At 37.9% G+C, this 13402-nt stretch overlaps 1 protein-coding gene across 6 annotated transcripts in view; it reads right to left on the bottom strand.

Moving 5' to 3' along the window:
- mpp7a (MAGUK p55 scaffold protein 7a) overlaps positions 1-13402 on the bottom strand; it is a 142714-nt gene that overhangs the window by 67411 nt on the left and 61901 nt on the right. For all 6 annotated transcript variants that reach the window (XM_067368618.1, XM_067368617.1, XM_067368616.1 and 3 more), the window contains 2 exons: positions 6314-6391; positions 395-475 (listed from right to left, as the gene is read on the bottom strand). In XM_067368618.1, coding sequence (XP_067224719.1) covers positions 395-475; positions 6314-6391 — 159 coding nt within the window. The remainder of the gene's footprint in view (positions 1-394; positions 476-6313; positions 6392-13402) is intronic.

Raw genomic sequence — 13402 nt, 5'->3', positions numbered from 1 at the left:
ATAACCTTTATATCTTACACAATCAGTCAAATGTTTTGGCGCACAAATAATTTTCATGATCTTAAAATTATTTCAATAATTAAATGAAAAGTTAAAGTTAAATGAAAAGTTAAATGAAATAAGAATGTATAGTTAACTGGGAGGAAAAAAAAAAAACATTTCCTTATAAAAAAAAATGTAATTTGCTAAACTTTTGATTATTTTATAATATTTATTATGGATTTAATTTTTGAAAAAAAAAAAAAACAAAAAAAAACCTTAATTTGTGTAATTCCATAGTTTTTTTTTTGTTTTTTTTTAATAACTTTAATAAAGCATTAGTAGTGTTCAACCTTTACAGTGTTCTATCTGAAGGCATATGTGCTAACAATAATGTGTTTATTAACTCTCTTACCTTTACATGTGGTTTGGACAGTAGCTTGACAAGCTCTCTGATCTCATTACTTGCACTTCTTCCCTGAAGCTCCTCCGTCAACTGAAGAAAAAGATGAGAGAGATAGTGTGAAAAAAAACAGAAACCAGAGAGCAAGAGAACATGAGCATCTATAACATCCATGAACACATGCATTGGTCATACAGACATGTACACATACATTATGAATAATTGGAGTATAAATGTCTCCCTTGTGGCAGGTAGCAGGTGGAGAGTGTGTGTGTATGTTTAAGAGATTGAGAGATTTATAGCAGCACAGATGCAGACTAAATGAGGCACAGAGACACGTTGCCATTTCTCTAAGCGAGGAGAAAGACAGAGAGAGATGGGCTTGTTCCCCAGATCCATTTGAAGTGTTACTCCTGGGCCACAACCTTATTACTGACCTCACTCCCTCTGTGTGTGTGTGCGTGTGTGTGTCTGCTGAAATGCTGTAATCAGTGTTTAAAGAATCACTCTTTTGGGATGTCAGTAGACTTTTCCAGTAACCAGCCAAATGGGAGGTGATGTTCAGTTGAGTAATGGTGACAGTGACCCTTAGTGACACACACAAACTCCATCGTGTACAATAGATACATACCAACAACTGCAGCTAATGTTGTGGCAAGCAGAGGTCACATATGGAGAAAAAACAGCACAGAACATGGATCAGTCTTTCATGACCATATTTTTGCACATGTGCTGTACACTCTAAAAAGTAATTCAGGTGACCTGTTATCACAACCTAAATAAATGCATGGTTGCAAGTTAAAAATTCAAATTTAGTTATTTAATTAAACCTATTAAGTTGCAGACATTTTTTTAGTTCAGCCGACATACTAATATTAATCATTACATTAACTTAATATTGTGTGATTTTAAACTCAAATTTCTGCTTAATTGATTTTTTCCTTCAAAATTAAGTTGTAGTAACTTAATGAAATTGTCTTGATAACTTTGTAAATTAAGTAGTGGATTTCTAGTTCCCATCAGGCTTTGCAGAGGACTGGATAGGTATGGTGGACCACAAGTGTCTTGGAAATAGAAATAAAGCATTTAATTAATTAATAACTAATTGTACAATAGGCATGAATAAATGGGTTTACAAATTAATTAATCTATAAATAGACTAAATAGCAAAGTAATTCATTACTTGATATTTTATTGGGCAACAAAAAGCAATTATAAAAAAATTTATAAATGAACTTATGTACATAACTTTGTAAAACAGTGCAAATTAGCTATTGTGGCATGATCAAGCTCTCTGAAAATAACTAGAAAATAACTTTAATAAATCGAATCATACAGGTATGTAGCATATTCACCCTTTACATTCAAGCTACATGTTCATTCCAGCATATTTAGAACATGTGGTGGGACGCTATTTTTCTTTTACAATGTAATTTTAAAATACTTGTGGTGTGGTGACTAAATACACTAAAACAAAGTCCTCACTTCTTGGGCCCACTGGGATATTTTTAAACACTTCTTTGTTTGGTAACTAGGATTCCATTGTTGTATTGATTTAAGTCCATGATGAATGAAGTTGAGTTGAATTACATTTATTTGTCTTAAAAAAAAAATACTACAATAATTTAAATAAACAGATGTAAAAAAAAAAATAAAATAAAAATAACTGTTGAAAATAAGCTACTTAAACTACAAAGCAATTTTAAACCGTAATATATAGATGTAAGCGTCAATCATTGGGGTCCATGGGCCCAATTGAAACGTAACTTAAGATGTGGTTCTAACAGAAAAGTCAATCATAAATCTCTAATGAATTTAAGGGTTTAATGAAATGGGTAACAGCAACATACAGGTGTCCAAAAGGGCAACTGGCTTTCAAAAGAAATCATTTAGTTACTGATAGATTAAACATTCTTTTGTATGATCTATAAAATGGTAGTTTAATGTGAAACTGTAAACAATTTTCCTCCTTTGTTTTTTGTTTTTTTTTGCCGAATACCAACTGAATGATCCGACTTGTCATAGATTCCTCAACCGCATTAGGTTGCATTAAGTGCTATATAGATGAGCAAAATAATTTGCTGGTGCGTGACGTTAACACCTGACACCATTATTTTAGCATCACACAGGGTTTAGAGAACAGTATTTCAATGCTTAAAACGGAGATAAAATACACACAAATTCTGACTATCTTTCGATAGTTATATGCACCAGCCTCACCATGGTGATGGGTTGCAAAGATGCCGCATTTAACGTTAACTGATCACCAGGTAGGCGATCTACCAATTCAATTACTTGTTTCTCTTTTTAAACAGCTTTTTCAAATATAATTTGAAATTCTGCTGTTTCTTTATTAATTAACATTTTTAAATGAGGTACTTGAATGTTTCATGTTGATTTTGCAACTTTTTTTTAATATTTCCATTTATAAATTATTTTTATAATTACTACTTTTATTGCCCATTAAAATATCAATTAAGTAATTACTTTGCAATTTAGTTTATTTATTTATAGATCGATTTCTCGTAAAATTGCCATAACAGAGAGGGTCAAATCAGGATAGAATATTCCACTGCTACATTATGAAGCGTAAATGTAGCGGTGGCATATTCCATCACTGTCATTTTGCTTTTTATACAAATAAAAACCATTTAATTCAGTTGGATAATGGTCGCTTTAATCACATCCAGCTCATCCAACATGATCTGCAGACTCCTACATAGTGCAATAGGAATCAGAGTTCACTGATCACATGACAAGAGTAAAGCCGGGGACACACCTAACGATTAGCTGAAACATTCTGAGACTGAACTGAACACACATACCCATTGTTTCTTTCGACTGGAGCGGATTTATATACTCACACATGGAATTTGAACACCGACTGTAATCGCAGACTGAACGCAACTGGCTCTGACTGGACTCGCTTGAGCGCGATCAGTCATAAGTATCAATTTACATTCATACTCGGCATTACAATTGTTAAGTGTATGCGCAGCTTAAGTCACGAGATGACTGACAAGACCATGGCGGAGGATTCGTTACACAACAGAGCCCAAGCATCTGACAATGTCTTACCTTGTAGAATGTGCGCGCAGCACCGCCACTCTATATTCACAGAGTACACTTAAGGCCCTGATATACATATGGCAAAGTTGTTTTTCGTTCTTCGTTTAGGGGTAAAACGAAGTTCGAAATACGTGAGCAGAGATATACTGTTGTTCGATGTTATCGAACATCTGACGCCACCCACACTACTGAGAGTGATGTTAGATGAATATGTAAATATGTGCTGTGCGCTTTCCTCTCAGTAACAAAACAAACGCAACAAAAACAGCATTTCTTATAGAAAACATAAGAAAAGCATGTGGGTGTGTTAGCACGAGCTCTGCAAATTAGAACTCCAGTAAAGTCACATCATTTATTTATATGCCATTTTATTCAATCGACTGCTTAAAAACAAGCAGCTTTACAGTATCAAACATGAAAAACAGTGTCAGTGCCTCTGCCTCCTATTACGTTATTGTCACGGACCAAGTGGTAGTACAAAGGGGTTTTGCAGTTGCAAACTTTTCCTGGGAGTTCGCTTTGGCAAGTCATTTCAATCTCCCCATAAGAAAACAAAAACTTTTTGTCCTGATTTTGTTTGAAATGTCACATTATTTCATTCTTTGATTTTGTTTGAAGTATAACGGGGCCTTTAGGCTATAGGCTGTGTAGCAGTAATGATTTCTTAACTCTATCATGGTTGAAGAAAAAAATTGCTCACTATTTGCACTTTGAATTTTGAAAGAGTACTTTGATTGTGGTTGCACTTATTGTTTGCATTTAATAAGACTAAGAGAAAACTGTTCATTTTTATTTATACTGTTTTTATTTCTATGATCAATTTGTAGAAAAAAGGAGTTCTCATATGAAATCATACAGGAGAGAAGCCAGTCAGTTTGTGGCAAAACCTTTTACAGTGCTGTCGTCTTTTACTGCATATTATAATTCGTACTCAGAAAGTAGAACTGAAATGACAATCATTACAAGATGATTAGTTATTTCAAATGCACCTGCAGACTATTTTTCTAGTCATGTATTTTATCATTGAGGATTTCTTAAAAATACTGTGTAAAAATCTTGTCTTGTTCTCGTGAACTCAATCTCGTCACACCCCTAGTGGTTAATCAACCTAGAAACTTCATCTCTTTCAAAACAGCTCCTTGATCTTTAATAATGTGGCCCAAAAAATAAATTGCTGACTAATATTCATTGCAAATCAGTGAGAATGTCACACTGACCTTTTGTCTTAAATCAAAAGAAATCATTTAGGATCTGCAAATTTAGTTTCAGACAGCAAAAATCACAGTACATCTGGTTTGTGACATCTGTATTATGCCTGGCAATAGAATGATCATCTAAAATAACTCTACAAGCGGTTTCTATTAATCAATCAGGGATATCGTTTTGCTGCTCTGGTGTAATCTGACATAGTTGTTATGCATTTGTCTGACTGACGTCTCCAGAACAGACTTCTGCATCTGAGAGGTATGAGTAGAGTGGAGTATCATCCAGCAGGCTCTGGATCGCTCCATTTTTCCACAGTCTAATGGAAGACACCCGGGACACAATGAGGACTGTAATCTGGCAATTGTTTTGTTTCAGACTGAGAACTGCTTGTGGAAGCAACTCTCTTTACTGCCAACCTGTGGCCACAATAAGAACTGCACACCTGCTGCTTAACTTCATAGGATATACTGCCGGTCAGAAGAATGTGCGCATTTCATCTCTGCTAAATCTTTTTGTGGAAACGTGTGCGCGCATGAGAGGAGCTTGCCTGCTGTGTCAGTGCTAGACAGCATCTCAGGCCAGGCGGAGGTTAAAATGGCATTTTATGCTACACTATAAATTAAAGCTCCATTAGCGAAACTTAACACTCGAATGAGTGGCGGCGGCAAACCCACTACAGCGTTCAAAACAGCAGCATGCCGTATATTCCTCACAGTAACGGATGAAAACGATACGTCTGAAAAAACACAGGAGGGGGCTCCGAGTAATTTGGTTGCTTTGGCTGTTCGACCCTTTGATGGACCGCATCCGCACACACATGCAGATATCGGGTTATCCTTGTGTGGGACCTTTAGGGACACCAAAGGAAAGTGTAAATCTGTGGGGTGCGGATCTGAGCTACAGGTTGAGAAAGTTCCGTAACGGAAGTCAAGATTTATGGAAACACGAGAGGGCTTGTTGCCGCCGCCCACTGAGCGAGCAGGAAACGGACTGATTAGCTCTTCTTGGATCAGTAGAGAAACTGATGATTAGTGCACAAAACAACACTTTGTTTGAAAAGATGTGTCATCTTTTAATGCAAAAATGCACTTCTGAATAGTCTGGATATTCAAAGTATTTTTGGCCATCTTAACATCAGTGCTGACCTGAGGTGCTCTTCTCTAAATTGCCTTTGTGTTCTTTCCTTCTATCTTTCCTCTCTGAGATCATATCCAGAGTAAACTCCTCCAAGTTGACATAGGTTTGTGTGTGTGTGTGTGTCTATGTGGCCATGTTGATATAGTAGTCAGTTTACATTATGCAAGCCGTTGAGAGTTTAAATGTTGAGTGTTTTATAATACTGATGACTAATGTCTTATACAGACACACACACACACACACACAATACTCCACGCCTCATCTCGCACTCTCATCTGCAGCCCATCTACTTGTGTTCTCTGCCCCAGACATCCATCCATCTTTTCTCTTTCCTTTAATGACAAGTTCCTCCTGGAGTCAGTCTTAAGCTAGACATGCTGAGAGACGTCTGTGTATGTGTTTTCACAGGCACACATTGAGCATGTGTGTGCACGTTTAGCCATGCAGAAGTGTGTAAAGTTTATGAGCATAAAAGTGTTTTGGTTTTTAACAGGAAGTGTGTGCATGTGGTTCACTCACGTTTTGAGCCAGTGAGCCGGCGCTGTCCAGTACTGGAGTCGGTGCACGGTCTTCATAACACTGTAACTTCTCATGGATCTAATAGGCAGAGGAAGAGAAACAGGAAACAGAGCGATCACTTAAAGTCAATGTGGAATCTAAACTGACCCCGTTTACTTTCCTAATGATCCTGGACTTATTGAGAACTATTTATCTTTGGAAAACAACCAATGTAATTTTTAAAGTAATCTTTAAACAAATTTGGACAAATTGCTTTTTCTTTGAAATTACTATCCTTTCATATCACTTAAGTCACATGGCTATTCGATAATGTTTACCAATAGTCAAATTAAGGACGCAATGGCAGATTCTGACCAATACTAGAACACCAATAATTAAAATTATAATGTACTGGCCAAAAACTAATAAATCTGTAATAAATCATTTTACCTAAATAAATTAAAAATAAAACACCAAAAACTAAAATCCGTTTGAATGCTACAAATAAACTTAGGCAGCATAACATTATAATGTACTGCATGAAAATTTGGAAATTTGTAATTAAATTGTCTTATTCTCATCTTTTTTCATGTTTTTAAAGATGAAGTAATCTAAAATACATGCAGTATGATAGAACGACAGAATGATAGAAAGAATAGATAGAGCAACAGAACGATAGATAGAACGACAGAACAATAGAACCACAGAACAAAAATGGACAAAATGGCAGAATAGATAGAACGACAGAATGGACAGAATAGATAGAAGGACAGAACGATAGATTGACAGAACGATAGATAGAACAAAAGAATGGACAGAATAGATAGAATGACAGAACGATAGATAGAACAACAGAATAACCAGAACGAAAGAATGACAGACAGAATGAAAGAACAATAGATAGACAAAAGAACGATAGATAAACAACAGAATAGATAGAACGAAAGAATAGACAGAATGACAGAGCAATAGATAGAATGACAGAACGACAGATTGATCAATCAATCAATCGATCAATAGATATTCCTATTGCATAAAAACAAGCCCCACCCAACATTGTTTCTGATATCTTGTTTCTCTGAAATACAAATCAGATGGAAGTAAAACAGATTTTAAACAAAAAACCATTTTGATGGTTAAGATGCAAATTAAAAAGTAGACTTTGTGGTAGAATTTTAAAAAACGCTGTCTTCTAACATGTTTTTAACAGCTGTGTGTTGAAATATCTGTTCAACCATTTCATTCTTGCTGAAATTGTGTTACCAGGACAACATCATGGTTAAGAGCCATGCAGAAGCTACCAGCACGTTTAGACTGGAATTTGTCCTGTGAAATATTATGTAACAGCACACAGCAGTGAATGAGAAATTCACCCGCTACCAAGGGGACTAAATATTTATCAAGAGAAGACAAACGACTCCGCCACCAGGCTAGTTGTCATAGTGAAGCGGAGAGGGAAGGGAACGCTATGAGCCTGGATCGACCAGAGCAGAGAGAGCCAAAGATACCATTTCTCTGGATCTGCTTCTCCAGAGCCGCTTGTGATGTGGTGAAGCTTGGCCGTGTAAGTTCCGTAGTCAGGGCCCGTGACGAACAAACTGTGCTTTCTGAGTCACTCCGTTTGCAACCCTCAAAATGTACTGAACTCCAAGCAGGGTCACCGTCTGTTACTACAGCAGAGGTGTAGAAACGGAATCTCTCGCGCACCGGCAAACATACTTGCAGGCAAAGAAAAGAGACATAAATATTTCTTATCCACTCAGACACACACAGACTCATACACACTCAGTGGAGGAGGAATGGAATGTGGGATCCGGTGAAGGATGGAACGTAACTGTCCGGTCCCTGCGCATTCCAGGGAGCGACATCTGTTTAGGCCGTCTGAGCCGTGGCGGAGCGGTTTTGCTCTGTACAGTTTAGATTCCATCAGAGGCTGAGTGAGATTCAATGCCTTTATTTACAGCTCGGGCCGTTCTCCAGATACCTGCCTGTCCACACAGGAGCGCCAGAGAGCAGACATTTAAAATCCATTACAGAGCTCTTACACTGATCATAGCTCACGTTCCACAGAAAAGAGAGAGCAGGAAATGAGAGCAATGAATCAGAGTAATACCATCAAGCATTAGTGCACCATTATTCCACTACATCACAGAGGCCTTGCAGACCGACAAACAATCGCTTCATTTTTCGGACTCTAAATTTGCATAGTAGGACAGAGAACAATGTGAACTGGTCACAGCTGTAAAGCTCGTTGATGAGTCGATTAGTGAGGTAGACTTGTTTATATAGTTGTATACAGTAATCTGTTTGAAGCCTTCAATCATGTACTTATTTATTTATACTTACTGTGAATTTGATGTGATACTTTCTCATCTGTTGTGTCATACAATGCAATATACAAGTTTGTCCTTTTCAGACACCTGGTACAACTGCCAGACTGATGAATGTAATGAATCAATTTTAGCTGCACATAGAAAAATTGGAGCTTGGCAAAGGACCTCAAGCAAGGAATAAAACTCTGGTTGCTAGAAGTCAGTTTTAAATAGCTCAGCTTTTAAAAATGCATAAAGACCCTTGCAAATGGTAACATTCTGTCCGTTTCTCAACAAAATAATGTGTCTTATGTAAACGCCCCCTAAAAACATGACATACAGGTTATCCTTCTACTAGTCATCATAAAATTATGCAGTTTTTTCTCATCTCATAATTGACACTTTAGTAATGAGTATTAAAACATGAATAAACAAAGCAATGCTTCGATAAACACTATGTTTTGCCGTCAGGGTTCAGATCACATGCTACAATGGAGCACTGTCTAAATCCTCTTGGACCAGACGTTGAATACCCACAGGCCCTTGACAAAACACGAGCGGAGAACATAAGCAGGTGAGAGAAACGGCAGCCAGTCTGGCCTCTGGGTCCTCCAAGAGCATTCTGCAGCCAAACAAACACAGCTTTAAACACAATTACACTGAACGCTGACAGATACGGAGGAGAGGAAACTTGATGTGGAATTCAAGGAATATGACAACGCAGGGAGAGAGAGTTGCGTATAGAAAGCATCCGAGATAAAAGCTCAATTTCAAAACCTAAGGAGCTATTTTGCTAGGCATCATGTGTGACTGATTTGGAACAACTAATATACCTTTTAAAAGGTTGGGGGTTGGTAAGATTTTTTTTCATATTTATTAAAAAAAAAAAAAAATCTCTGATGCTTGCCCAGGCTGCATTTTTTCCCTCAAAAATATAACTCTTCTGTTTTATAATAACATTACATAAATCCTTCCTGAATACAATTATAAAATTATAAATAAATAATCTTACTAACCCCAAAAGTATAAAGTTACAATAGTGTATATAAAGGAACTCCTCAATGCATCATATAAATAGTTCAAATTATTTTACAACAATAAATTAAGATTTTAAATTAACATTTGCCTCACTTTGTCCACCATTGTGTTTGTTTTTTTCCCCCCTGAGCTCACTGCAGTGCAATCTGGGATTGCTTTCTCTGCAAAGGAACCCCAAAATAAGGGCTGCGTCCAAAAACTGGAAAATGCTGCCTTCGGAGGACACATTTCAAGGTAGGAAGGCATCAAGGCATGTCTGAATTTTAATGTCAGCTTCACTTCCTGTTTCCTGAGATACCTTCATCTGATCGATTTTTGAAGGCAGCATAGACGTATCCTTAGCTGCCTTTGATATCCCACAATCCTGTGCTTTCCATTCTGTGACAGTTGAGCTAGAAAAATAAAGATGGCATCCGAAAGTTGCGTTTGCTGGCCAGTTTGAGTGTAAATGTACATGTTTGACCAACATTTTCTACTTTTGATGTCATTTCTAGTGAGAAATTACTACTGTAGTAATGAAATATTTTAGTTCTCACCAAAGCTTGTGCTATATTGCTGTAGATCATTAAACTCTTATGCTGCCTCAGAAGTCTGTCCGAAATCCGTTTCATGAGGTGCCTTCATGCACAAACGCTGCCTTACAAGTCATTGCTTGATAAGGCAGCAAGTCAGCTACCCAAGTTTTCAGACGCATCCAAGGCCTCATGGTAAGCAGCATAAAGCCCAAAGTATACATTCCGCACACTGTCCGTGTCACGTAATTTTCGTCATCAGGAGTGTTCACGGCCGTCTGCACACCCAATTTGCAGCCCAATTTAGACAGCTTACTATGTTTTGGTACAGAGCCTAAAATAGATGTGTAGACAGATACACATTCATATATATAAAATGAACAGGAATTAAGGAAAACACATTTGATGGAAAACAACACAAACATCATGCAGGCATATGGGACTGAGAGACTGAGTTGTATGGCAATGGTATGCATTAACAGTGTAGTATTTCTGCTTTGGGCTACTGCTAACATCCATAACGTTGAAATGATTTTGACCTCTTCTCTTCCGCTTGTCTCACAGTGACCAGAGCAGCAGGATCGAGTAACCCCTGATGGTCCAAGGCCTGCGCGGCCCAGAACAGCACCGGCAGCCCAACTGCACCTCATCACCTCACGCTCAAACTGATCGCAGACCTTCTGAGAGCAAGCAGGAAAGGCCTGCAGACAGATGGGCTTGACTTTGAGATGCTTGTCAGAGAGGGATGTTTACACAAACCCCACCGTACAAGACGGGTGCAACACACACCTATTAAACTCATCTTTTTGAAGACATTTTTATTTTCTGACTACATCAAGCAGAGTGCAGTGGATACACTGGTAAATGTTCTGGGTAAAAGGTCCATGTCAGAACTTAAATAACAAACATTTAAACCAGCATATATATTCCAGAAATGAAAAGCAAAAATCTTTGCGGTGCATTCCTCATTTCTAATATCCATTTTCGCAACTCATAAAGCAAAAGGAATGGCACCAATTTACTGCATGTGTGGCACTTGAAATACGCCAATTCAGATTTATGGCAGCTACAGTATTGTGTGAACAGTGAGATCATCCAAAAATGGCAAACAGAGCCCATGCTTTCCCTATAAAGGATGTTTAAAAAAAAAGGTGCCCATCATGTTAAGGCAGAATATGATCTTGTATGAGACATACTCCACTATTACTTAGATGAGGTCTTACCCCTGTTTGAGTCTGTAACCAAGCATTAGTGCTCTAATTGCGAGTATAATGTAATACGTCAGTGACTTTATGGATTAAACATATACTGCATAATATATGTCTGCATTCCATCCCAAGCACATTCAGTTTCCCTGACAAACGCACATGTGTGCACACATAAAAAATACACATGCTCACTCAAGCGTATGTGTGCATATGCGAACAGAGATATGCATTTGTTGACTCTGGAGCACGCAGAGTCCAGACACTGAATGCAGAAGGCTTGTATTACTCTGGGAATTTATTTTGGATGCAGAATACGGATTATAAAGAATCGGAATCAGACACCAGCTGCTCTTTAAGAGACTTCACAAACATTAATATGGTGGCTCGGTGTTAAGTAGGAAAATGTATAGCCGTAACTGCCAGCGGCGGGGACTCCAACAAATACATTTTCAGCGTCTCACATTCAACAGTAGGGCAGACGTCTCCATCTGTGCTATAAACTGACATGTAGATAAGTGTGAGATTTGAACTTCCTGACTGAATGGAAAGCTTTAATATGGTGAGTTTGGAAGTGATTTAATGACTGGTTTTGCCAAGTTGATAAACTGAAATTTACCATACCTACTGTTCTCAGGTAGCCCTTTTCCAACTGTGAAGATGTGAACCTTCTGACCCAGTTCTTGGATGTGATACTGTCTGCAATATGCAAGGTGTGTGTCGATTTACAGATGGTGAGGTGTACAATTGTTTATTTTATTTTGTTTAGTTTATTTGATAAAAAAAAAAATATATATTTTTTTTTTTTTTTTTTTTTTTTTTTTACAAAAAACAATTTAATTCTGTGATTGCAAAGCAGCATTACTTCAGTCTCGAGGTCTACAATTCCCATGGCTCTCGATGAGATTTCTCGCAGCACATGATTAAATTTCCAAATGAAAGACGGTAACAGTCGGTAACTCTGGTGTACTTCGGATGGGAGCGGGCGGTATAAAAATAGCCCAACCACTTCCGACATCCTCTGACAACGGCATATCCATGCTTAATTTTGAAGTGAGCTAGACTGTAGTGGTGGTGTTCACCCGGTTCCTTGCCCTGAGCAACCTGGCAAGAAATGTTTTTTGCATCCCGGCCACAAGTGCACCTTCAGAGTAAACATTCAGCCGTTGTGGTTGGATGGTCGGAACAATTTTCATTTTTGGGTGAACTATCCCTTTATGTCCACAAGACCGTAGGGTGTCCCATTGGTCAATTTAGGTTTCAGAAAGGTGCCTCGTAAGCGCCTCCTTTGCGGCTGATACTCGCCCTCGATGTGCACTTGGGCTCCGAAGCAGACTTTTACCTGACAGTCAAAGCAGCATTACGTCAAGAAAGGTTCATTTGCACTTGACACAGTGAATGTCCATTGGCATGGAGCAAGTGGAGCAGAGGGAGCATTTTCAACATATTCCTATGCAGTGTGAACTGGGGGATTTACAGCAGACCAGAAATACAAACAAACAAAAAATACAAACAAACAAAAAATATGTTGAGAGCATCATAAGATTGGGCAGTCCGCGACATTATGCAAATATCAATAATATTTAAAAAAAAAAAAAAAAACACGTCTGACAGTCAATTGCTGTGAGGTCCAGGTAGTGACGTCTGTCTTGAGCATTTAAAAATATGCAGGTTGTGCCAGAGTTATACATGTGTCACGAAATTGCGAACTCATAGGAAGACTGAGTTGTTTAAGGTGACATTTGGGAAAGGGCCTAAAAGTTTGCCAAGAAGTATTTCTTACTAAAGCAAGGCAGTACTTGACTCTGGTAAGCGTATACATAGCAGATTGGTGGGAGTGGCCTTGAATAGCAACATGCCCAGTGCATTATGGACGTTTAAATTTTTCTTACCTATTTGGCAACAGCCTTTTTTCTCTAGTCAGGTAGCACTGATTTAAAAAAAAATTCCTGCCTTACTACTAGGGATACACAATATGATTTTTGGGGGCCGATACTGATACCAATTTTAACAAACAATTATTGTCCAATACCGATATTTGTC

Source organism: Chanodichthys erythropterus, chromosome 19 (assembly GCF_024489055.1).
Source record: "Chanodichthys erythropterus isolate Z2021 chromosome 19, ASM2448905v1, whole genome shotgun sequence".
NCBI classification, from domain to species: Eukaryota; Metazoa; Chordata; class Actinopteri; order Cypriniformes; family Xenocyprididae; genus Chanodichthys; species Chanodichthys erythropterus.
This window is presented reverse-complemented; position numbering and strand designations above follow the sequence as displayed.